This window comes from Podarcis vaucheri, assembly GCF_965113315.1.
Source record: "Podarcis vaucheri genome assembly, chromosome: 5".
NCBI lineage: Eukaryota > Metazoa > Chordata > Lepidosauria > Squamata > Lacertidae > Podarcis > Podarcis vaucheri.
Window position 1 is genome coordinate 59,557,359 of NC_138763.1, and position 26,188 is coordinate 59,583,546.

Sequence of the window (26,188 nt, forward strand, 5' to 3'; positions counted from 1 at the left end):
CACTAACTGGGTCTCTGTTTGGGTTGAGGGTTTGGCATCTGTAGTCCCTTGTGCAAACATGGTAATTCATGCACCTGCTAACTGTACGGGATCTCTGTGTGTCTGGGGATATTTTTTAGATTTAGAAATTATACTCCTAGAGAGATTTATTGTGAAATGAAAGCTGTGTTGCTCTTTTAGAAAATATCATCATTCAATGCACGGCATCCAATACCAGAACATTATGAGACATTGGAGTAAAGGTACAAAACTCCCTCTGGGAGAGGGATGTGCAGAACAATACAGGGTTTTATGTTAAACACATTGTGTTTCTGACATTTCGTGGAATCAGAGAATTGTGGAATTGGAAGAGACCCAGATGGTCATCTAGTCCAACCCCCTGCAATGAAGGAACAATATCCTGATCCAGGATAAATTAGTTTAACCCTGTACTAGCTGCAGTCTTCTGTTTGGATCATGAAGTATGCTGCAACAACCTCTTGGATGGTTCACAATTACCTGTTGGGAATTACCTCTGAAACCATGATAGAGTAAGCTTGCAGCTAATGAGGGATAAATTAAGAAGTTCCATCTACTTGGGGTAAACAACTGGATGAAAACCCTTGCCTAGCTGTTCTTAAGCTACCAACTTCACACACATGAAAGGGATCAGCACGGTAGAGTTCTGAATACATCATTTGAATGAATGAGCATCACAATCTGATTTATATGTATTTGAAAAAGATCGTCTTCTAAGCTTTGCACAAACTTATTGAAATAATGACCTCTTTGCTTATGCTTTGTCTCTATAAGGCAAAATCCTGGCTGCATATAACGTAACTCAAACTTGAAGCTCAGCCAATTATAAAGATAAAGCTTGTCAAATTGGCACAGATCATCATGTTACTAAACAGAACTTTGAAACATAAAGATTGCAAGGGAGAAACAAATTCAAATCTGTTACTCATTTGAAGGTTTAAAATTGCCACATAAAAGTAAAGTTAAGCTCATAAAATATGCATCCTAAGTTGTAAGCAGTATGTGGAGTGGAAAGCCCTGTTGGCTGCCCTGCAGTTAAGGAAAAAAGATTCAGAAGAAATTATAGCTAAGAGATCAACATACATTAGTAAAATACATTTCAGATTTAATTTATAAAAACAAAGAGGCATGATTTCACGCTATAGCAAAAGGGCAATTAGTAATGGTAATGCACAGCAATCTGGGCAAGGAGATATACACACACACACGATTTTGGAACGGCAATCTTGTGTAACACAAAGTAGGCTAATAATATAGCAAGTTTCCTCACCTGTTCATGGATCCAAGAAAGCAAAAGTAATGATGGAAAGGCAAAACAATCATAAACTTAAGCATGGCTCATAGCTAAGGGAAAAATTAATGTGGTTTATAACCTACCTCCCCCCACCCACCCACAAAAAATGGGAAAATATTACACAATGTGACATATCCCTTTAAATCTAATGTATTTGTTCGCTCCTATCATTGCATATCCATGTGAAAAAATAGGGCTGAGGATTCTTTGATGATAGAATCTGAGATACAGGAACAAGTAACCATTGTGATTTGTCACCCCATTGTGAGATCCCTGTACAAACTGAGTGTGGAAACTCGATCTAGCAGTAATCCTATTTTACACGATACATTTCAGAGCTTCTAAGATATAGGAGATACTTCGAATGATATTATAAATTAATTAACACAAGAATCTTTCAGCTGTATATGTAAGATTTAAAGAGAAAGTGTTGCTCATGTATTTTCGGCTGGATTCTAAGATACATTAACTTAAGGAGGTTTGTGGAAGAAACATCCCTTCGTCTCACTGCCCCCTCTCCATGCAAAGCATCTCTGGAGGCTTGGAGGTCCCCTCCTGGACAATATGGGGTAGCGTTCAGGGGGGTTGCTGGAGGAGAGAGGGATTGTCTAAATTTAGGATTGAACTCAAATGCTTTAAGAAGGAAGTTCATGGAAAGTATGTTTCCTGTTGTTTTCTCCACTCCAGCAGCCCTGCTCCCAAGGCCCTTATTCAGAAGGTTTCCGAACCACACAGAGAGGCTCTTTTATGAAGGAGACAGGGTGCATATGGCTTTAGGCAAAAGTAAGGAATGGGGAACTTATCTGTGGACTTTACAATGAAATTTGCAGTGTCAGATTGGAGCTTGGACTGGATTTTGTTGTTTTTTTCTCTCCCCTCTGACCCCCAGTATCCAATATATTGGACAGAATTGTGCCAAAGCAATGGCTGGAGCAATGGTACATTGCTTGTGTTTTTTCTTCTATTGAAATAATAATAATAAGAATAATAATTTATTATTTATACCCCGCCCATCTGGCTGGGTTTCCCCAGCCACTCTGGGCGGCTTCCAAAAGAATATTAAAATACTGTGATACTTCAAACATTATTGAAATATTAGTACAAAAATATATGTCAGTTTAAATCTCTGGTTAACAGATGGAATACAGGACTAAGCTTAAGTTACCGTATTTTTCGCCCTATAGGACACACTTTTTCCCCTCCAAAAATGAAGGGGAAATGTGTGTGCGTCCTATGGGGCGAATGCAGGCTTTCGGTGCCCCGACCCCTCTTGCTCTCCAGGCTTCAGGAAGCTCTGCGCAACCCTTGGGAGACCGGCTCTGAGGGTTGCGCAGAGCTGCCTGCAGTCCCGGGCTCAGCGCATTTCTCCCCATCGCCAGCCCCACAAGCTCGGGGGACAGCGGGGAGGCGGAGCACGCCTTCCCGCTGTTCCCCGACCTGGTTCTTCCAGCCCCGCACCTGGGGGGGGAAAATAATTTTTATTTATTTATTCCCCCCCCAAAAAAAAACTAGGTGCGTCCTATGGGGCGCAAAATATGGTACTTAATGGTGAGATTCAAGGATCAGAAAGGACCCAAGTTAAAGAGTATGCATGCCACTAGAAGGGAATTGAATATACTTGCATCAGGCTTAAAGAGCTTTTTTGTTGGTATGTTTGTTTACAAACCAGTATAGTTTGGCCAAGTGTTTTGCTGTTCAGTGGCCTGAACTACTGAGTTGTTAAGGCTAGGACACCATGTTTGTGTTGGGTGCTGACAATTCAATATTTCCAATCAATTTCAGACCAGCAATTGTTATAGGGAGAGATATAGATAGCACATGTGAAGCATGGTGAACAGGCAAACTGCTTTTTAAAAACCACTGACCATGCTCAATGGTTTTCTTCTTTTGTTGAACTACTTTGTTAGTGTTGCTATATATGTAGTAATAGTAATAATAATAATAATAATAATAATAGAAACCTATACATTGATTTGCCTCTTGAGCTGTGGGAAATCATGTACCAAATTTCCAGCTGGGCACATTGTTTTTTCCTGTGGGTAGATGGATATGCCTATACCGCTTAACCATTAACATTTCTAAGCAGCATGGATCTCTTCTTTCGGATCTCATGACAGGAAAATAAGCACATAGCTAGACTTGAATTGTGCATCCATGGAATGACATGCTTACACATAAAGCAGCTTTTTCAGGTGTCATTGTCCAAAATATCCAGTGAAAAAAGATGAATACGGGTAGGACAATTATAGATAGGCCAAGTAATTGGTGCCTGAAACTGCCCTAAATCATCCTGTCCCAAAGTTCCTCCCAACATTTCACCTTCTAAATTATTTCACGTGCCACTGACTCTCACATTTGCAAGCTCTTCCTTGCTTGCCCAAATCTAAGCAAGCCACAACTCCAGCATTCACGTCCCTTTCTCACATGACATTGCTTAGCCTCCAAAATAACATTGCATACCAAATTAGAATCCTTTCCCTTAATTCTGCCAACTAAACACCCCTTACCTGAATGTGTGAAGGAAAATCCCTTTTAGTTTATCAATTCTGTCTGTCTATCTATCTATCTTGCATCCAACACATTATTATATTGATGTCCCTTATAAGCCTACTTTGTGCAGGCAAAGTGCTTATTATTTTGTCTGTTGATGTTCACATAATCCATATAATAAATGGGAGCAGCAGCAACAGCAGCAGATCAACCCCTTACTTTTACCCTACCAATATACTGTTTTATCTGTAATGTGTCCATGAGCTGATTATCATTCTATTGCCTTTTAATTGTGACTTGAAATAATGACACACTTTAAGCTGATCATACGGATGTAGCTTAACAACTCTTTGAGAATCATCTGTGCTACATTTTTAGAAGTGTCTCCTACTTAGGGTAGATTGTAATCCAAGTCAAAGTTGATGAGATAAGCAACAGGAACAAACATATTTTGTGGAACAAAGGGAGAATTTGGTCTGTTGTCTATATACCCATGTATCGTTATAGTATCCTTTTTATCTTTTTAATTTTTCTTTAAGGGTTGTTCTCTGTGGTTTGCATTAACTAAGTTAAGCAGGCTTTGCTTCAAGAATTACTGTGTCATGCTTTGAGAACTTTAAACACTGATCCTCAAATCTCTTAGTCGTGTAGATGCCCTATTGAGACATAACTTAGTGGTGATTTTATATCATCTAATTAGCTTTCATCTACTAAGATCGTCTTAACTTTTTCATTTGCTGATCTGGACTTGAAGATTGTATTTCAGATTGTAATAATCTGTTTTTAGTTGAGTCAGAATTTAGCACCAGGAGAACCATAATACCTAGGGTAAAATTAAATATTAAATTACTTCGTAAAGCAAATACATTTATTTTTTTTAAATTCAGAGGAACAGAAAATAGTCAAATGATACATTAGCATGGCTTTCATGAATATTTCTCAAGAACTTCTGTAGTCTGGTTTAATCAGGGCTTTTTTAAAGAGTTTTTTTTTGCTGCAGAAATTAATCAGTATGCTTCAGATACAAAATCTTTTCTGAACCTGAAATAGCCTTGAATGAGCACTTAGAGTGCTTCTGACTTTCCAACAAAAGTGAATTCTGTTATGAATGCTTTAGACGGTTCTTCCATTAAGATAATTCATGGTAAGTGCCCAAGATCAGTGTACAAAATATTAAACAAAAGCTGTTTTTAACTGGGGTAGAAAGAGCAGTTCTACTAGGAAATAATCATAGAATGAATATAATTTTCAGTTTTTGTTAAAAGTTACTTTGGACAGGCTAGGAATCGGATTAATACCTTTCCTGCATACAAATGCCATTACGTCTCAATAGCAAGTCATAATAAGGCAGAAATATGTGAGCTCCTGGCTCTATCTTGATAATGGTGATAATGTATAACTTTTTAGCTGTATTAATCTCATTTGGTGGTACTTCTGCTTTGCTGTTCTATAAAATATAACTGATTTTGAATGGAGGATATACTTGATCTTCTGTTTTGTGATCTTAATACTAAAGGAATAGATTTTCTCAGCTTGAACATTTGTCAGCGCCAAACAAAAGAATAATTTTATTATATTCATTATATGAAAGCTTTAGGGGTTTTATCTGTTTTTTTCTAATCAATACTTTGAAAAGAATTGTCACTCCAGTGTATTACGAATTTTTAATGTTGCCATTTTTTTCTCAGCTATGAAATAAATTTGTATTTTTTAAAGAATTCATTTAGTCACTAATGGGCTTGGGGCAACCTTAAATTATAAAGTTGAGGCTTGGTCATCTATTCTAGCTTGTGAGTCAGTGCATTTAGCAGTACCTTCTCATAAGACAAATTACAGATAGATAATGCAAGATTTTGCTACTAACTAATTTTATGTAGAAGTGTCTGCTTATGATATATTTTATGTAGAAGTGTCTGCTTATGATATATTTTATGTAGAAGTGTCTGCTTACGATATATATATATAGAGAGGGGGCGGGAGAGAGAGAGGAGTAGACACTTCTACACTTCTATATATATGCATTGCATTATGTATATGCTATCATACTTTTCTGGATTTAGATCCCCCTACTTTATAGATAAGAGTTGAATGTGTAAGATGTTAGAGTTTGATCAGGGAGACATTTGGTTGGTTTATTAAATTTCTGTCACTCCCAAAGTAACTCAGGATGGCAAACAATAAGAGCAAAACCACTGGGTTGGGGGGGGGGGGCTGAAATACATTTAAACAAATTTAAAAATCAAGCTTCTTCACAGCTATATGATTTCATTGGTTGCCAGGAACAGTATATTTCAGCCATGCCTAGATGAACAAGAATCCAGGAATATCCTGGACCACAAATCTGTTCCTTAAATGAAGTGCAACCTTCTCCCCCCCAGGCTTGTTACCCTCCTAATTCATAGTAATTCACAGTAATATCACTACAGTATATCACAGCTCATGCTATGGGAATGTCAGTAACTCATTATCAGTTTCTACCAGTGAAATCTAATGACCAGTGTAAACTGATACTGGGATCCATAAGGCTGCTTGGGTTAGCACAGTGTCATTGTTTTTAAAAAGTACTGAACAACTGACTCCCATATCTCATCACAAAATACTTTTGCAGACCTCTCCTCACAATCTGAAGCCCACATAGTTTGGCAAAAAGTGTTCTATAGTGCTGAGTACTAGACAACGTTCTTTGTGGAAGAGCAGGCTAGCTATCCTTGCTACCCTCCTGCCTTTTTCAGCAATTTAGTTGGGGACAGTGCTGGATTTACATATAAACTAAACAAGGTATAGCTTAGGGCCCCACTCTCTTTGGGGCCCCCAAAAATTTAAAGAAAAATCTCTGGATGTACATTTCCAAAATATTAGATAAAAAACAAATAAAATAAAACCTACATACAGCAACAGTGTTTTGTCTTGTGTATGGACCTGTTAAGTCCACAAATTACCATATAGCATATATTCAACACAAAAACGGTGACAATTTGTTGTTGACACAGGACAGCTGGACATATAAAGGGCGCCATTACCTTCAGTAGCTTAGGGCCTCATCAAATCCGGCCCTGGTTGGGGATATAAGACTATATGAAGCAGGAGAGCCAGGCAAGCTGGAGATTCTTGACTATCTTGGACAGAACACTCAGCACAAGCCTCATTTCCATTATCTCTTTGGATATATGCTTGAGGCTTTAGTTACCTGTGCTTTTGTGTCCACTTACTATTTTCCCTACAGTTTTTACCCCAAGTCAACCTTACACATTCTTAAAAAAAAGAAAAGAAGATATTTTAAAGGATGTATTTGGGGAATCACCAGTGAGAATCCCACCCCCTTTCTTTGAGCAAGTTTTCCAATGTGGCATCAGGGGCACATGTTTTTCTTTTTAAAAAATAGATCCTCGTTATATATGACAAACCAAATTCCCCATACATAAAAACCAAGTAGCCAACTGCATACTACTTTGAAATCTGTCCAGAAAGTAGGAAGAAGAGCTTCGGTGTATATTAAAAATATTAGGCACTGATAAAGTTGGTCAAAATAATCAGGTATTTTGATGAACAGTAAAAGAAAAGGAAAAAAAAACAGGAAAAGAAGATTTAAGTTGTTTGAAATCTTCATCTTTCATGCCATGATGGTCTTTAATTAGACACCAGCTATTGTGCCATGGTACATTAACATTCTAAGAATGTCATATTGAGGAAAATTAATTACATTTAATAATTTCTACATTTCACTTTCTCAGTTGCTGTACTTGACATTAGAGGATGCAGTTGGGTAGTCAGGAGGGCAATAGATTTATTGCTGTGAGGCTGCTTTTTATGCTTCAGTTCAGGCCAGTTTAAAAGGGTTTCATTTATATGAGTTTTCTAAGCACATCCTACCTCTACCCTACGATTATGTTCCTGAGTTTATACACAGCCTCTTAAGCACATTATGAGTACCTCTTAAATAGCTGCCTTGGTTCAAAACAAAATATGCTTTAATCAGGGCAGATTTAGAAAACTGTTTCTTGTCTGTAAGTGGAGGTGCTTAGAGAGGGCCATTCTCTCATGTCTGCTATCTCACATTCAGACTGGTTCTCCTCTTTGTATGTTGAGGTGGTTTTGCCACATGAATGAACTCCCTTTGATTATGTGTTTATGACTGTGTGTGTGTGTGTGTGTTTGTGTTTGTGGTGTTGGGCACAGAGTGAGCATGAGAGGCAATAGTCTCTGGAGAACAGTGCAGTGCTTTTCTTTGCTGCCTCTTGCATTACTGTTGCCAGAAAGGAAAGCCCTCTCTTTCCAGCTCTTTGGATCTTATTATTGTCCTGATGGGAATGTGGACAAGTTTGTCCTTGTAAAAATATGGATGGAGTGAAAGGTGATGCAGTCTAAATATGCAGGGACAGGAAAAAGAGGAGAAACTTTTAGACAGCTGGCAGGGGAGACTGTTTCATGTCTACTCATCTTGGATGCACTGTTTAAACGTTTAACATTTTGTGTATATTTGAGTCTAATGTTTGGATGTAGTGGATTGTATGTATCACCAGGATAGAGAACAAGGGTATTTATATGTTTCCCGATGAGCTCAGACTCCCATGCTGGTATATATGGTTCTGAGTGCTGACTGAAAACTATAACAACTACTATGGCTCCTGTTTCATTTCCCAACGACCCAAGCTACATATTACAACACAGTTGTGTCTAACATTAACCAAACAGCTGCTTCTGGAAAGCGTGATCTGCAGCAGGGAAATAGTAGGATGTGCAACTCTTTCTCCACACTCTCCTTTATTCCAGAAACTCTACTCTAGGACAACCCCCTCCCAAAAAAATAATAAAATGGTTTGACCTTTTTTTAAGGTAAACATTTGGAGCCCTTACATGGGTGGAAATGTTTGGAAGAGGGGATTTAATGAAAAAGAAGGAAAGAACAAGGTTTTCTAAAAAAAATGATGGGACATTCTTCACCACAAGGTGTGGTGTCCTGTTACCCTCCAAGCTATTGTTGGACTCCAAGTCCCATTCTGTCCGAGCCATCATGGCCAGTGGTCAGGGATGATGGAAGTCATAACTCAGCATCATACGGAGGACCACAAGTTCCCCATCTCCTCTTTACAGTGTTAAAATGCAAACTGAACTGTAGTATTTAATGTATCTGATGTATATGTTTCTACATATTTCCATGCTTCTTTATGAAGTTACTATTTTAGTTCACCTTAATATAAAATAAGGTAAAAAGGTAAAGGACCCCACACAGTTAAGTCCAGTTGCGAACGACTCTGGGGTTGCAGAGTTCATCTCGCTTTACTGGCCGAGGGAGCCAACGTTTGTCCGCAGATAGTTTTTCTGGGTCATGTGGGCAGCATGACTAAGCCGCTTCTGGCGAACCAGAGCAGCGCACAGAAACACCGTTTACCTTCCCGCCAGAGCGGTACCTATTTATCTACTTGCACTTTGACGTGCTTTCGAACTGCTAGGTGGGCAGGAGCAGGGACCGAGCAACAGGAGTTCACCCCGTTGCGGGGATTCGAACCGCCGACCTTCTGATCGGCAAGCCCAAGACTCAGTGGTTTACACCACAGTGCCACCTGCGTCCCCATAAAGGTACAGAATGCCAAATATTAACTTTTAACAAAAATAGCTTTGAATAATGATGCAGCAAAAGCATATCTGATTTGCTGCTATTTTCACCTAAACATCATGTGCAATTGGAAAATTGGGAACAAAATCCACCTGAAGCCATTGCGCCCTTAAGAACTTCTGAAGTTAGAGCCCCTAATTTCTTTAACAGCATACATTACAAAGGGGAATGAATGAGATAGCATTAGGCTTCCTGCATTTCAATTTGTGTTTGATATATTGTGCAAACAGACACCATAAGACTTAAAATATGAAATGTAGTCACTAACATAGCCTTTTGTACTCTAAGCATCCCACAATTACCGTATTTTTCGCTCTATAACACGCACCTGACCATAACACGCACATCGTTTTTAGAGGAGGAAAACAAGGGAAAAAATATTCTGAATGAAACAGTGGACGTATCATTTTTGTGCTTCATGCTGTGGCCACAGACATGTGATCTGATGGTGAATTTGGGGTGACCCAATGCAAAAATCCTGAGAATCCCTGTGGATCCATGCTTTGTAACCACGTTTTTGCACCATTGCAGCCCCAGGCAACAGTGGGTGCGTGATTTTGGGGGGGGGGCAGGCTGTAGCCATGGACATGCTATGTGCTCTGATGGTGAATTTGGGGTGACCCAATGCAAAAATCCTGAGAATCCCTGTGGATCCATGCTTTGTAACCACGTTTTTGCACCATTGCAGCCCCAGGCAACAGTGGGTGCGTGATTTTTTTTTGGGGGGGACAGGCTGTAGCCATGGACATGCTATGTGCTCTGATGGTGAATTTTGGCTGACCCAATGCAAAGATCCTGAGGATCCATGTGGATCCATGCTTTGTAACCACGTTTTTGCACCATTGCAGCCCCAGGCAACAATGGGTGTGTGATTTTGGGGGGGCAGGCTGTAGCCATGGACATGCTGTGTGCTCTGATGGTGAATTTGGGGTGACCCAATGCAAAGATCCTGAGGATCCATGTGGATCCATGCTTTGTAACCACGTTTTAAGTGGGGAGGGAAGGAAAAACACAGAAGGCTAAGAATGCAGGAGAGGGCTATAACGTGAGGAAAGGAAGGCAAAAGTTTCCCCCCACCCACCCACACAAGCCAGCCACTGTTTAAGGATTTCATCCTTTTAAATGGAAGAAAGCATATTTGAATGCTGTGTGTCTCCAAAAACAAAAAGCAGGAAGTCAAATCAGAATTTTAAGCCGAACCTGTAATCTCTCTTCCCTTCACATACATTGTTCCCTCCGGAGCAGGGACAGGATAGAGCGACGCTCTGCTTTCCTCTCTACTTGCCTGGAGGGGAGGGGCTTTCCCTGCTCTTTGTTCCGTTTGAGCAAACACAGTAACGAAACAGAGAGGGCGGGCAGTAAGACCCTGAGGCAGAATGCAGGAAAGCTGCCACTTCCTGTCTCACGGAGCTCCCTTCTCCCTGAAGCGCGGTTTGATTTTTGCCTTATTTTTCGGCTCCAGGGACCACACATTCGCTCCATAACACGCACAGACATTTCCCCTTCCTTTTTAGGAGAAAAAATCTGCGTGTTATAGAGCGAAAAATACGGTATTCCCTGAGCTACTCAGTTGTTGCAGTCAGTTTCCTCCTCCTGACCTAGTCCTCACTGTCATTGTTGCAAAGAATAGTGGCACATATTTCCCTCTGATGCAGTCTGTATTATCTATGTAGCGTGCTAAAACTATTAAAATTCAGCATTATTTTAAATTTAGTGTTTCAAACTTTAAAATTCATTTGCTTATAATTTATCTTGATTCTACTAGTTATGTTGCAGACCCCCCCACAATGCCTCACCCCTTCAGTTTCTCAGTTTGAGTTCACTTAGCATTTTTAATGAATACATGTTAAATGATACCTGTGATATGTACCCACTGAAAATGTGTTTGAAGTAGAGACATGCATGTTACCATGTGTTCATCAAGTAGATATGACTTGGAGGTCTGTGACTGGCTGTCTTTCCATAAAGCAAAATGAGTGTGTCTACTTCTGATTCTAACACTTTTAATAGGTACATACAAGAAGTCTGGAACATGAAGCGCAAAGCACCCCTGAGATTTCACTGAGTATTGCTTTCAAGTTCATCAGCATTACCCCTAAGCTCAACGTTCTCATGATGCTGAAGTTTTCTGCGTGTGCCTGGTGCAAATACAGAACACACACGTGTCCTCGTCTCATTTCTCTTTTTATATCTGAAATACTTTATAAATTGGATTTTATAGTGCAATAAACATTAATTTCCTAGTCTTCTGTGCATTCGTGCTGAAATGGCAATTTAAAACATTGACTTGCTTTCGATCTTCCACTAGAGAATAAAATCATTTTTACTCAATTTAAAGGAACATGGCAATTATTAACCTACCTATAGATTATACATGCACTGTTCCTGCATGTGTCACAGTTAGATGTGTCTTGACCAGTCCGATATGAAAGCCTACAAAGATAAGAACATGAAATGATTAAAAGTGTTTGCTTATTTCTTGTTTGCTTTCATTTTCTACAGCAATTAACACCTTATTTTTCCCAGTTGGTTGCTGGCCATACTTTTACACCTGTGCTTTGGAATATAAGGATGCCTATGAACTTTGATATTCAAGGGCAGACAGTTTAAGCAGATGGCTGCGGTTAAAATATGTAAAATGAACAGGATGTTCACCTATAATTTGCACATTATAGATTACCATACTTAGCAAAAACATAGTGGGTGACAAGTTCTGCCCTGAGTGATGTGCATCGTCCACCCCCATCAGGCGAATATTCCAGTCGCCTGTGGTAGCCAACAGGAATGAAGACTATTACCATAACTAAATATTCAAAGTCATTATTCAGCAGCAGGGCTTTATTATGAGGAAAGGCATACAAATCACTCTCACTCTTATAATTTGCTTTCTAGCTCCTGGACACTATTTCTGGAAATACGACATATAGCACCTGAACATTTGAAGGGACTGCCTTCCATGAGCTGTACGTGGCCTGTGGGCTGTCCGTTTCTAATGTAATATAGTTAACTAATTGTTGTGTGGGTGTAATACAGGTGAAGCTTTGAGAAAGCTTAAGGTTACAGGCCAGATGCAGGTAGCTTTGCATACTGCAAAGCAAGTTGTTAAAAGATAACATCCAAATTAGGTGCAAGTTTTTATCCCAAATTCTGTAAGTTTGTTGTTGTTTTTTAAAAAAATGTTAGCAAGTTTAAGAATTAATTTAGTAAGCCACTTGAAAATGAGGTGAGGTGTAGAATGCTGGGGTTTGAATATAAATATGTGTGAAAGGATGATCTAGTTTGAACTCTGTATTTACCCTGCCCTGCCTAAAATCTTGTGGAAAACTTCAAGTGCTCCAGAAACAGCACTGGTGAATTGGCTTTTGCCTATGTACTTATATGAATCTCAGTGCTATTCAGGCCACAGTCTATACATACCTGGGAGTAAGCCCCACTGAACTCAGTGGCAAATACTTCACAGTCAAAAAAGTGGAGAGCAGAGGATTGTACCACATGCCACATTTAAAGTCCAGCAGCATGAACATAAGGAAATATGCTCAATATTCCTGGCTGCCAAGGCCATTTAGCGTACACTCAGCCTTATCATTTTTATTTTCCATTTCTGGGGTGCACTTCAAATCCAATCCATTCACCAGTGAACTGTGAAAGTGGTTCCATGAGCCAGGGTGTGTGTGTGTCTTTAAATAGTAGCCTCCACCCCAATGCTCCGTTATCTGTTTTTTTATATCACAGTTATCAGTGTGCATAGCACTTTACAGAACACAAGAGGATAGGTCCCTGCCCTGGGGGAATTTGGAATCTAAAATTTATACTCTGGGAAGACAAGGGAAGGGGAGGCAGGGGTACATATGTAGTTCTTTTGAGTTACACATCATGTTAGTCATCTGCTTCAGCAAGTGAGATGAATTTCAAAAGCAGCTTGTGATATGAAATAAGGCTCAGCTTATACTACATGCTCTACTGTATTATTATAAATGCCTTGCTTCAACTGAAGTAGCTCTTTGGATCCTAGCCAAAGTATACCTGCCAGCCTATCAATTATTGACTCCCAAATTATCCCAAATGCTCTGTGTGTGCTAATGTTTGAAACAAAGCAAAATAAGAAGGGGAGTTATTGTCTCTCTTTGGTTGGCTGCTGTAGGAAACAAAATGTTGGACTAGACAGACCTTTTCTAGCAGGGCTCTTCTTATGTCATTGTGAACTATAAACACAAATTTACATCTACCAACAAGCACAAAAGTGTCAGTCTATATGTAATTTTTTATATTAGAGTGCATATTTTTATGTATCCCATAGCACTCTTCTTCATCTGGTGGGTCAGGATTCACTAGTGGGTCACAGCATGATCCAAGGTAAGGTGGGTCTCAACAGGAGCAATACCACCATGCAAATATATGGTAAAAGATTAATAAACGGGTCCCCAAATGTTTGTGCTAAAAGTGCCTCCTAGGTCTGAAGAGGTCTCGAATGCGTCACATATCATGTTTGCTTCCTTAGAACGTTGGTTCTACTCATTGTTACCACTTAGAGGAACAGTCAGCTCTTTTAGGTCCAAACTGGACCAATGGCAGATTAGCTCCAATGGGGGATTTGCCCAAAATCAAATTGCAGCTTTAGAATAGGAATACAACAAGGGAAGGAGGCTGCCCTTGCTCATTGAAGAGCTTTTGGAAAAACTTATCTTGTCTCAGTCAAGGGCATGTTAGTAGATGGGAATATATATCATTATATTTCACCTCCTACTTTGTATTTCAGTAATAATATTTACAAACATGCTCACCACATATAAAGGTGTCAGATGGGATCAAGTAACACCCACATTTTGAACAGATAACAGTGACTTGTCTATATACAAAGATAACCCATAAACTGAAGCCTTTAATGTACATTAGTGCAGCAATTAGTTATTGTAAATATTTGCCATATGTTTCTGCCCATTATAATGTATAGCAAGTTTCAAGTAGTTCTGCCTGCCAAATCTTTGAGACAGTTTAACAGTTGTGTCCTGGGATACTGTCACCTCCAAATGAGGTCCGTTCACGCTGTCACTGAGAGAGAATGTGTTCCTATAGAGTCAGCCATATTTCTGCATTTCATCATTTAACCTTGAAGAATGCAACGTGAAGCCTTGTAATAGATTGTGACTCAAATAGTTCATGAAAGCACCATTTCAGTTCCTCAGAATAATAACACTTCTTTTGCTTATTTGGGGGCGGGCAGTAGGCTCAAGACTTCCCCTCCCTTTCATATAAATCTGTGGGCCGCTGCTGTGCATCACATTGAATTTAATATAATGAAGTTCAAAGTGGGTCAGTCTCTGGCTACAAAATTTTGGAGCAAATATCAAACGTGTTGCTTCCCCCTGAAGTTTATCAGTTAACTAACCAATAACTGAACAGTGTCAATACATCCCTTCATAACTGGTCTTAGGCAAGTAGAAACGGTTGCCTTATACGTTCCATTGGGCCCCTACCAATTCACCCCTGCCCTGTGCCAAATTAATTTAAACATGAATTACTTTGCTTTCAAGGGTTAGGCAGGTTGATGAGTTTAATGGCATAACTGTTATGCAAATTCTTTTTGACTGGCTTATACCCTCACAAGTACCTATCAGTTAGAATCCCTAGCTGAATTAGCTCTCAACTGTTCAGTGATTATTCTACTTCATGGACTGTGGCTAATAGCCCTTAGCCAGTCTGAGTGCAGGGATTAATAATATCCTAGTTATTATGTAAATGAAAGCTCCCTTATCCAATCGGATTCTGCTGAATTTCACAACTGAGTACATTTAGGGGTCAGTGACTCTAATATCCTTGGGCTGTGGTTTGCTTAGTTCCATTTCAGTATGCTAACAGTGAATGTGGTGATTTTTAAGTACAATTACAACTGCCACCTCTTTTATCTGGTTTGCAGTGGGCATGTAAAGCACAGCATTTTGACAATAAAATGTTTTGAGTGAAACTAGAATCTATGTAATTACACAGAGAAAAAAATTACTGGCTTGAAGGAAGTGTCACCACTCAGAATTCTCTCCCCCCCCCCATAGGACAACAGTGCCTGCTCTTTAGGAATACAGTGGTGCCCCGCAAGACGAATGCCTCGCAAGACGGAAAACTCGCTAGACGAAAGAGTTTTCCGTTTTGGAGGTGCTTCGCAAAACGAATTTACTATGGGCTTGCTTTGCAAGACGACAATGTCTTGCGAGTTCCTGCTGGTTTTTTTTCCTTCCCCCCCTTTTTCTAAGCTGCTAAGCCGCTTATCAGCTGATCCGATCAGCAGATAAGCTGCTAAAAGCCGCTAATGCGTCAATGGGCTTGCTTCGCAAGACGAAAAAACCGCTAGATGAAGAGAATCACAGAACGGATTCTTTTCGTCTTGTGAGGCACCACTGTACGTGAACAAATCAATCTAACTGAGAGCCCCAGATGCGTTGTTGTTGTTGTATAAACAAAACTCTTCAGTGTCTGCTTTGCCATTCTGTTCAGTGGAGCAGCGATTTCTGTCTCTGTGTTTCTTTTCATATGCAGAACTACCCCACCACTAAAATTTGTGCTGCAATTTGCATGTATGTGTACCTACACACACTTAGTACTGTAGGCATTGTATTCACTGTGCTTGAAAGGGTTAACTGGATTAATTTCAGCAGCTACTGCGGTGAATGATTGTCATGTGCTTTTAAAAGACTGATCTTTAAAAAAAATTATAGGTTTCAGGGGAATGCTGTGGACAGAGTGTATCTTGATTTCAGTAAGGCTTTTGAAAAAGTCCCCCATGATACTCTTGTGAGGAAGCTCGTAAAATGTTGGTTGAACGAGATAACAGGATTTGTAGACTGACCGAACCCAAAGAGTACTCAGTTATGGTTCCTCGTCATCCTGGGGAAAAGTGACAAGTGTGGTGCCACAGGGCACCTGTTGCTGTTCAGTGTCTTTATAAATGACTTGGATGAAGGAATTGAGGGGATGCTCATCAAATTTGCAGATGACACCAAACTGGGAGGAGTAGCTAATTCTGTTAGATGACAGAATCAAATTCAAAATGACCTTAACAGATTGGAAAACTGGGTGCAAGCTAACAAAATGAATTTCAACAGGGACAAATGTAAGGTTCTGTACTTAGGCAGGAAGAACCAGATACACAAATATAAAATGGAGGATACCTTGCTTACCAGCAGTACATGTGAAAAGGATCTAGGGGTCTTGGTGGACCACAAGCTTAACATGAGTCAACAGTGTGTTGCAGCAGTAAAAAAATAAGAATGCTATTCTATGCTGCATCAGCAGAAATATACTGTAGTGTCCAGATCAAGGGAAATAATAGTACCACTCTGTTTTGCCTTGGTCAGACCACACCTTGAATACTGTGTCCATTTCTGGGCACCACAATTTAGGAAGGATGTTGACAAGTTGGAGTGTGTGCAGAGAAGGGCAAGCAAGATGGAAACCAAGCTTTATGAGGAACGGTTGAAGGAGCTGGGTATGTTTAGCCTGGAAAAGAGGAGAGTGAGAAGAGACAGAATAGCCATCTTCAAATATCGTAAGGGCTGTCACATGGAAGATGGAACAAGCTTGCTTTCTCCTGCTCTAGACCAGGGGTCAGCAAACTTCTTCAGCAGGGGGCTGGTCCACTGTCCCTCAGACCTTGTGGGGGGGGCAGACTATATTTTTTTCGGGGGAGGGGATGAACAAATTCCTATGCCCCACAAAATAACCCAGAGTTGCATTTTAAATAAAAGCACACATTCTACTCAAGTAAAAATACGCTGATTCCTGGACCATCCAGGGGCCAGATTTAGAAGGCGGTTGGGCCGGATCCAGCCCCCGAGCTTTAGTTTGCCTACCCCTGCTCTAGATGGTAGGACTCAAAGCAATGGCTTCAAGTTACAAGAAAGGAGATTCCAACTAAACATTTGGGGGGAAATTCTGACAGTAAGAGCTGTTTGGCAGTGGAACAAGAGCTGTTTGACTCCCACGAGAGGTGGTGGACTCTCCTTCCTTGGAGGTTTTTAATCAGAGGTTGGATGGCCATCTGTCATGGACACTTTAGCTATGATTCTTGCATCGCAGGGATTGGAAAAGATGACCTTTGAGGTCTCTTCAAACTCTTACGATTCTATGTTTACAGCAAATTTTTTGAATATAGTGAATTTAGCTACAAAAGCTTTCATTAATTGGAGCTTGATTATGGGGGGAGGGGAACAAAGCTGAAAGCATTTTTATCCCGTTGGAGTATGCTTATTTCTGTGTGTTGCATGTAAATTATTCCCTAGCAATGTAAGACAGGGATGGGGAACCTCTCTCTGGCTGAATGTAATGCTCCCTTCTAAACTTCAAGACCGAATATAATTGGTGGGCAGAGTTAGAACCAAAGGAGGTGAAACGACGAATGTGAATTTCACCCTTGTACAGTAGGCTTTTTTCTACCCATCCCCCATACACCCCTGCTACCTTCTGCTGGCAAGGAAGAAACAGGATTCGAATTCAAGGACATTCTAGCCAGGCAAAAACCCTCAAGGAGGATGCAATGAGTTTATAAAGAGTGTGGAAGGGTGTGGAAGGGTGTATGACAGGCATAGGCAAACTCGACCCTCCAGATGTTTTGGGACTACGATTCCCATCATCCCTGGCCACTGGTCCTGTTAGCTAGGGATCATGAGAGGTGTAGTCCCAAAGCATCTGGAGGGTCAAGTTTGCCTATGCCTGGTGTATGACCTAGATATGGTCCTAAGGACCAGATAGAGAAGGCAAGAGGGTTGTGTATCGTTGAATCAAGATATACAAAACAAGGGTAAGAAACATTGTGCTAAGAAGAACAAGGAAACCTTTAGGGGAAAGATGCCAAAAATAATTCTCAAATGCTGAGTTTAGTTTTTCTATGTATAGGTTTAGCAGTTCTGGATATTGCTTTTTAAATTGGTCATCATATGTCTTCTTTTACTCTAACGGTTTTGCACAGCCACTAATTCTTTGGAGAAAAATTATGAAACCCTACAGTATGCCATACAATTACTACCACCATTGACACCTTTTAAATAATATAGCTGCTAGTTCCTGCAGTGTGCATATGTTTGGCAATTCCGAAATTTCAAGCCCTTAGTAACGGTACAGTGGTACCTCGCAAGACGAATGCCTCGCAAGACGAAAAACGCGCAAGAGGAAAGAGTTTTCCGTTTTTTGAGTCGTTCCGCAAGACGAATTTCCCTATGGGCTTGCTTCGCAAGACGAAACGTCTTGTGAGTTCTTGCAAGTTTGTTTCCTTTTTCTTAAAGCCGCTAAGCCGTTAATAGCCACTAAGCCGCTAATAGCCGTGCTTCGCAAGACGAAAAAACCGCAAGACGAAGAGACTCACGGAACGGATTAATTTCGTCTTGCGAGGCACCACTGTATGTAAAATCCATTTTTTAAAAAAGAAGAAGAAGCAAACAAACTTTCATTCTGTCATTAGTCTCCCAACACATGACTCTAGGAATCTTTCACTAGTAGAGAGAAACTGGGTGGGTGGTGCTTCTTATCAAGATATTGGTGCACTCCCTTGTTTCCTTTCTCCCACTGTGAATGGGACAGCTCTTCCTATCCCCTCACCTTCATATCTAGGAATGATATGGAACGCCTGGCATGAAATCACTGGCTGCTGTTCCTTTTCGGGGGCTGGGAAAGTTACCTTTAGACATGTGATTTGGTCTTTGCGCCATTTGGCTTCTTCCCTATTTTATCTGTGGCTGCCATTTTGTGCAGAAGCATGTTGTCTGGCACATGGAGCTCAGAGAATAAATTCATCAAAGGGGATCTGCCTGGAATTTCCCTGCCACTTCTAGATGTAGAAACTTTCCATGAGATGCAATGATCAATCATTTTCTTTCTTGTGGTGATGATGAGGAAAACCAACCTCGCTTAAAAAAAAAAGGTCACAAAAGGCGAAAATAGCCGTTCAGGTGGGAAAAGAGAAAAAGCAGTGATCCACTTCCTATTATAACTGTCCCTCAATTGTGCAGGGAGCATCTTGTAATCACCAGTGTGTTGGAATTCACAACTACATGGAAGGATCATCAGCTACTGACACATGGGTGCTGTACCTGGAGTAGATTGGGATTCCCAGAAGTGATGTTTTGTTTGGTAAATTGCTTCACCTACAATAACATCATTCTTTCAGTTAACTTCTACATTTGTAGTGGTTGAATTGTAGAATTCCAAAACATATTTGTTTTATTCTGGTGGTCATAACTAACATCTTCTATTCGGCAAATGCCCCTTCAAACTTATCTCCCTATAGCCTTGCAATTGCTACCTCTACTCTTCCAGAATCAAATTGCTCAACAACTTCATCTGTCAGTGGCTATTTTATCAAAGAGCTTTGGAGCCCCCCAAATGATGGCTAATTCCTTTAAGCAAGTCACACTCTTACTAATCATCTGTTTTGGGGGATCATCTTTAAAATCTAGTGGCACAATGGACCTGCTCCAAGCCTGAAGCTGGGATAAGTGTCAGCTGGCTTAAACTGAATGCCATACAGGCTGTTCTCCTAGCATTTCAGGAACATGTTGGAAGCAATGACATCTTGATTCATAGCAATGATAACATAGCCAAAGCATGCATAAACCAACAAGGCAGTACTCATCACAACACTGAAGAATAGTCTTCCATGACTCCTTGAAGGACTGCCTACAATATACTGGGATAAAAGTGACTGGCCAGCCACAGAGATAGTCTATATTGCTAGTGGGTTAAAACACAACAGTGGACTAGGTGAGCAGATAAATAGGTGGAATGGATGCTTAAATCTTTAGATAAGCATTTTCTCTCTCTCAAATGTAAAAATCCATTGAGACAGATGTCTTTGTGAGAGATTGACTGGTCTGCTCTACTTTCCTCCTTTCAAGTTGATTCTTTGGGTCATTCAGAAGATTCAGGAACAGCAGATGGAGGTAATGCTAATCTCACTCCACTCACCAAGGAGATCATGGTTCCTGGGTGTAGCCAAGCTGTCAACATGAACCATGAAGTCTTCTCTTTTTTATATGCCTGCAACCAAGAGAATGCACTATCCCAGAGATCAAGACTCAGAAAATAGGTAGCACAAATTTGTATATCTATGAGCCTGAAGAAATGGAAAGAATCTCTCTTGCCTGCTCAACTCTATCACCACTAAGAACAGATGTGTTTTTTCAGGAATGAATTGAAAGTACAGCAGTTAAACATCTAAATACCAGTAAGTATTTGGTCTCACACTGTAGCAACAACAATCCAGTATAACTGCTAAGGGGCCATTCACAAATTATTCTCCACCTTCCTGGATTGTTCTGAGGCAGAAAAGCTGAATAGGCCAAAAGTTCACACTTAGTCTTCTTTCTTCCATTCTACTCACTGGAGAAAACTGAACAACTAAACCAGGAGCTCCTGTTTCTTTTACTTGATACCCAGATTGGGGGCAAGATGGCAGTTTTGAATGTAGAGTATCATCTGAGTTTATAAGATTAACCCACTACTAATTCAGTTGTCATACCTCCCTACAGTGAGAGCCATGAAAGTGGGGAAGGAACCCACTCATGTTCATTTCCCAACTGAAAGCCCATGGGATGAAGAGCAGCTAACATGTAGAATACTACTCAAGTGAAGTTCAACCGAATGAATAAAATCACTCACAATGTATACCAAAAGTTGTTGGTGGTAGAAACAAATAAATATACTTTCGACAATTCTCCTCCAGAATATATATATTTTCTTAATTAAGGGCAATTGACATGAGATAGTTAAATAATTGAAGACTGCTCTGCTCTTAAGTCCTTTGTTGACCCTGTGTAAGTTATATAGTAATTAATTATTATTATTATTATTATTATTATTATTATTATTATTATTATTATTATTTATTTATTTATATGCTGCCTATCTGACTGAGTTGCACAGCCATTCTGAGCGGCTTCCAGCAAATTACTTCAAAACACACATTCAAAGCCTGTTTTTAGAAAGCCTACACAAGCTTTTGGTTGCTTTCTGTGAGCCATAATTAAATGATTGCATTGGTAATTTTCAATAAAAAAGAGCAAAAAAATTCTTTCTTAAGTGATAATCTCTTTGAAAGTCTCATAATTAAAGCTCCTCTTACTCGTGTGTGGTTGAAGGTCAAACTGACCCATTTTGTAATATCTTTCTTAACTAATACGAATTCATCAGAGTAGATAACTCAGAAGTTATAATGCTAAAAAACAATACTGAGGACTTCTGGAAATAAAATCTATGCAGACTTCATAGGTCCCCTTAAATCATCTGAATTTTCACACAGTTGTTCTCTATCTAACTTACATAGTTCTTGTTTTGTGCTGTAATCAGAATTTTTAAAGATGTCTGTTAGGTATAAGCTGTTAAAGCAGAAGAGAGTTTGAAGTCTAAACAGTGGAAAGCCACCCATACAAATTTTATTTTCTACATTAGTATCCTGCCTTTCACCATAGAGTTCAGGACTTCATTGCAGTCTCACAATAAACTGAAGAGAGAGAGAAACTTTGCCTAGGTCCCCCCACTGAACATAGCTGACTAGGTCTTTGAGACTGGTTTACCCACAGAGAAGCTATAACCACTTCATGGCCACAAGCTTGATTTAATATCCATTACAGGGAAGCTGTGCCATCTAGATAACAGAAAACTAGGGTTCATTTGGATACCACATTTTATGTCTCTTCAAAGTCTTAGCTTTCCCTAGCATCAAACATATAAAATGCCTTAACACACTTGTCTATTTCAACCGACAGTGACTCTCCAACATCTTAGGCAGAAGTTTATCCTATATCTATTGTTTGGAATGCTTTGACTGGAGATGTTAGGGAATGAACTTGAGACTTGCTGCAAGTAAGTGATATACCACTGAGCCATGGGCCTCCCTTGTTTTTGCAGTCAAATGTGATGAGTGAACAGAGAAGTCATGGCTAGCTGTAATTTCTGTGATAGCAGTGACACCCTTTTTTCTTATTCAATGATATTTATAAGCCTGGGTGAGGCAATATGTTGTCATCCCCATATGATTTGCCTACAAAAAGATATTAGGATGTGTTTTACAGTTGGCCTTTAGTTGGTGCACAGGGCAAGAGTGATGTGTACAGTTGAATATATATTAGACATCTTAACCAAATAATTCTAGGATATCCTGCATTTGTCTGGCTTTCAGTTATCCTGCAGATCAATATGTTGTGCTACTTCACCATAGGAAGTATGGGAGAAGGAAAATTTCTTGCTTCTTTCTTCACTATCTGGGCCTCCTGTTGTGTTTCCTGAAATAATTTTGCCAGGGACAGACATACTAATGATTCTATGTGTGCTTCCCTGTAGCTTAGGTTGCTTTAACCATCAAGAATGGTGTTTATTTAACTCATTCTTGAACTGTGGAAGCACCTGTGGCACACTATATTCTGGGTTATGGGGTTAACTTTCGGGGGCAATGTATTGCAGGATTATGGTATGTGTACGTGCTCCTGCTTTTGGTCATGTGCAGTCATGTGGATCAGTATTCCTTACCAAGCTATAAGTCTTTGAAGCTAAAAGACAGCAATTACATCATTTGGATGCCGAATTCTAGCTTTTGATTTGAGGATAAAAGGAATCAGCCATTCTCAAGTTCAAGGCAACTGCTTATAAGGCATCTAAAATAATGAAGGTTTTTTGGGGGGGGGGCGTTTGCAGATAACTATTATTTTAAAAACTGAAGTTAAGAAAATCTTAGCTGAGAGGCATTTTTGATGAGTAGATTTTTTTTGTTTTTTTTAAAAAAGGATAAGGTATTTTCTTTTTGGAATGAGTGCAAAATTAGAAGAGCAACTGCTGTTGCTATTACCATGGGCAATATCACAGAAAACATTAGAAATGTTCAGACCCCAGGACAAAAGTTTGTGATGACAGCGAAAGGGGCAGCACGATTGAAAGAACATTCAAGGAAGTGGCCACTGCAGGCAAAAGTCAGCGTAATACTAGCTTGTACAGAATTATTCTTGTCTTGACAAGGGGGAGATGTCGAAATAGATTTGCAGTATTTGCTGCAGAACAGTGAATTGTTACAGCCTCTGAGCCATTTTAGCACATCTGCATTCAAGAAAGTATCTATAAAAAGTGCACCCTCAGAATTATGGCCAGGCTAATTTGGACAAAATAAACGTAAACTTCAGTATTTTAGATTATATTCTTGTTGATCTAACCATAAAGGCATATGAAAGCAACACTAAATGCAAAGATAAAAACGACTTGGTCTAGATTAATTCAGTTATTTACCGTTGGGGTAGAATACTCATAAATGGTTACATAATTTTTTTGTAGCTGTCATAATAATAATTTTTTTGTAGCTTTCCTGCTTGGCAGGGGGTTGGACTCGATGGCCCTTGTGGTCTCTTCCAACTCTATGATTCTATGATTCTATGATTCTATAAAAATTCCAGTTTTAGTTGTATGAATATGCATTAAAGTGATTTATTTTTGCTCTTGGACTTCTTAGTCCAACATTTGGTATATTCCCCCCCCAAAAAAAATGCAATGGGATAATACACTCCCTGGAATTGTGGGAGTGGATTTAAAAATAACTTATGTGGATTTAGCTTATATGAATTTGTTTTGCCTTTCATCATACCTGGCATGCCTACTGCACATAGCATTTTCTGCTTGTTGATAATTGAGTCCTCCCTGCCATTTCCAGGAAGGCATTTGGGTGTTTTGTAAGAGGTTTTATGTGCATGTATACAGGGCATCCAGGACTATGTTACATAATTCTCTTAGAGCAACACTGAGGAACTAGTCAACTAGAGAACTAGAAGCTTCTACACCTGCTTTGCATAAGATGCAATGCCGACATTTTATGCCAATGTGAAAAGCTGTGTTCAGGTCTCATTGTGGTATGACTTGGGGCAGAGGGGGCATGTTCAGTAGAGGGGGAAAGAGGTATAGTGTACCATAGTGGAATTTGGGAACTCAGTGTGGAATTTTCCAGGGTATTCTGGCTAGGTGATGCCCAAGTATGTTGCTGAACTTGGTGCAGAATTTGGCAGTGTAAGAACTTCCTATGAGGATTGTATTAATATTTCTATTCTGTTTGTTTGTTTAAAGCCATCCTTAAATTACTGGCTCAATGATAAAGTCATAGATTCCACCCCTCCCCTTATTGTTCCTATATCTGAACTAGGTTAATATAATTTATAATTGATTTATAACAGTCCAGTCGCACTAATAGTAGAAGACTTACTTTAATGGATCAAGTCTCAACAAATGAGAAGAAGCTTTCATTACATAGTCAAGGTCCGATTTCGACAAAAGGTTTTTCCCCATGGAACAATATCTGTGAAAGAATACATGTGAAAAAATTATGTAGGGAACTGGATTCAAAATCCATGTGGATTTTGCAAGGGGGGAGGGAATTGGACAGGAGTGAGCAGCAATGTAATTTTGCAAACCCACAGATTTTCACAGATATTTCGCCAAACATTTCTTTTCTGCAGTGGAGAAACACTACTTTGGACAAAAAGGGCTAAGAGCTGATAGCTTAATTATTATAGTTATCAGCTCTCCCTGTAGGAAATGTAGCGTTTGCAGAGGAAAGTGCAATGAAAAATCATAAGGAAGTCTATGCATGCTGCCTGAGCAGTTGAGAGAATGTCTCTCTCCTGAGTCTATCTGCAGGATAGTTTAAAATCTCAATGTCCCACTTCCTAGTAGAAAGGAAATGCCCTCAACATAACACTGCACTGCAGGCAAGCCAGATGTAATATTAAGTCAAGGATCAGGCCTAAGTCTAGAGCTAGCTCCAATTTGGGGGTTAACTACTTCAATTTCACATAATTAGCTTCAAATTTTGAGGGTTAGCTTTAATTCTTGTCTATTGCAAAAACTGACCACTTTGTTGGCTGTACATTAGAACTAGTATCATTACTATTCAAATGGATGTGAATGCTGTGTGCACATGATCTGGGTTTTAGCAGGAGCTTTCCCACCAATAAGCCACTTTTTCATTGGATATAGTCTGGGCACAGCAAACTCAGTCTTGACAGTGCCAGATGTTCACTTTGAAATAGAGAATTCAGTTCTTCAGAAGCTGAAGAGGAGGCTGCAGTTTCATCCTCAAGACTTATTACCCTTGTGTGAAACCTGGAGAACTGCCTCTCAGTCAGTACTGAACTAGATGGAGCCAAAGGTATGACTTGGTGTAAGACAGCTTCCCATGCTCTCTCTCTCATAGTGGTTCTAGTTGTGATTATGCATTTTCCCCACCATTTAGGAAGAGAATTTTGTTCCATGCATATATGATAAAGTCAACTAATTCTTTGAATGCTTGTGCTTCTGTAGCCAACATGGCACCACACATGAATGGGCTGGAGGAGCCCTAACACTCCTTCCTCTAACTCAGTGATGCCTGAGTAACTTTAGGGTGTGTGGAATACTCTCTGCAGGGAGAGAGGGATTCTGGAAGAAGGCACTGCTGATTGACTGGAAGCAGTCCACACAGCAACCTTTTTTTCGCAGGTTCTATCTGTGCATCCTTTTAAACTGTCTTGGCTCACTGAATGCTTGTACTGATACATACTGAGAGAATAAACACGGTATTGCTTATTATCCAAAGGTGAAAGGGAGATTAGTTAAGATTTCCTAAATATTCAATGTGTCTGTAAACTTCATTCAGCCTCCGATTTAATAAATTGGAGATTGATTTGATTTTAGAGTCTTGATGACATAAAGAATAGTCTGCTAAATAATAATTTTATGGCATCTTCCTGCATGAGTCACATAGTAGGCATAGTCAGGAAAGT

General features: G+C 39.8%; 2 protein-coding genes across 6 annotated transcripts in view; one reads left to right on the top strand and one right to left on the bottom strand.

Annotated features, from left to right (window-relative positions):
• The window catches only part of DOCK1 (dedicator of cytokinesis 1), a 361,394-nt gene that overhangs the window by 121,085 nt on the left and 214,121 nt on the right, over nucleotides 1-26,188 (top strand). The gene's annotated exons all lie outside the window — the stretch shown is intronic.
• Nucleotides 1-26,188, bottom strand: part of INSYN2A (inhibitory synaptic factor 2A) — a 64,508-nt gene that overhangs the window by 5,108 nt on the left and 33,212 nt on the right. For 3 of the 4 annotated variants that reach the window (XM_082222909.1, XM_082222908.1, XM_082222910.1), the window contains 2 exons: nucleotides 24,631-24,723; nucleotides 11,778-11,849 (listed from right to left, as the gene is read on the bottom strand). In XM_082222909.1, coding sequence (XP_082079035.1) covers nucleotides 11,778-11,849; nucleotides 24,631-24,723 — 165 coding nt within the window. The remainder of the gene's footprint in view (nucleotides 1-11,777; nucleotides 11,850-24,630; nucleotides 24,724-26,188) is intronic. The other variant, XM_082222911.1, reaches the window with a different exon arrangement.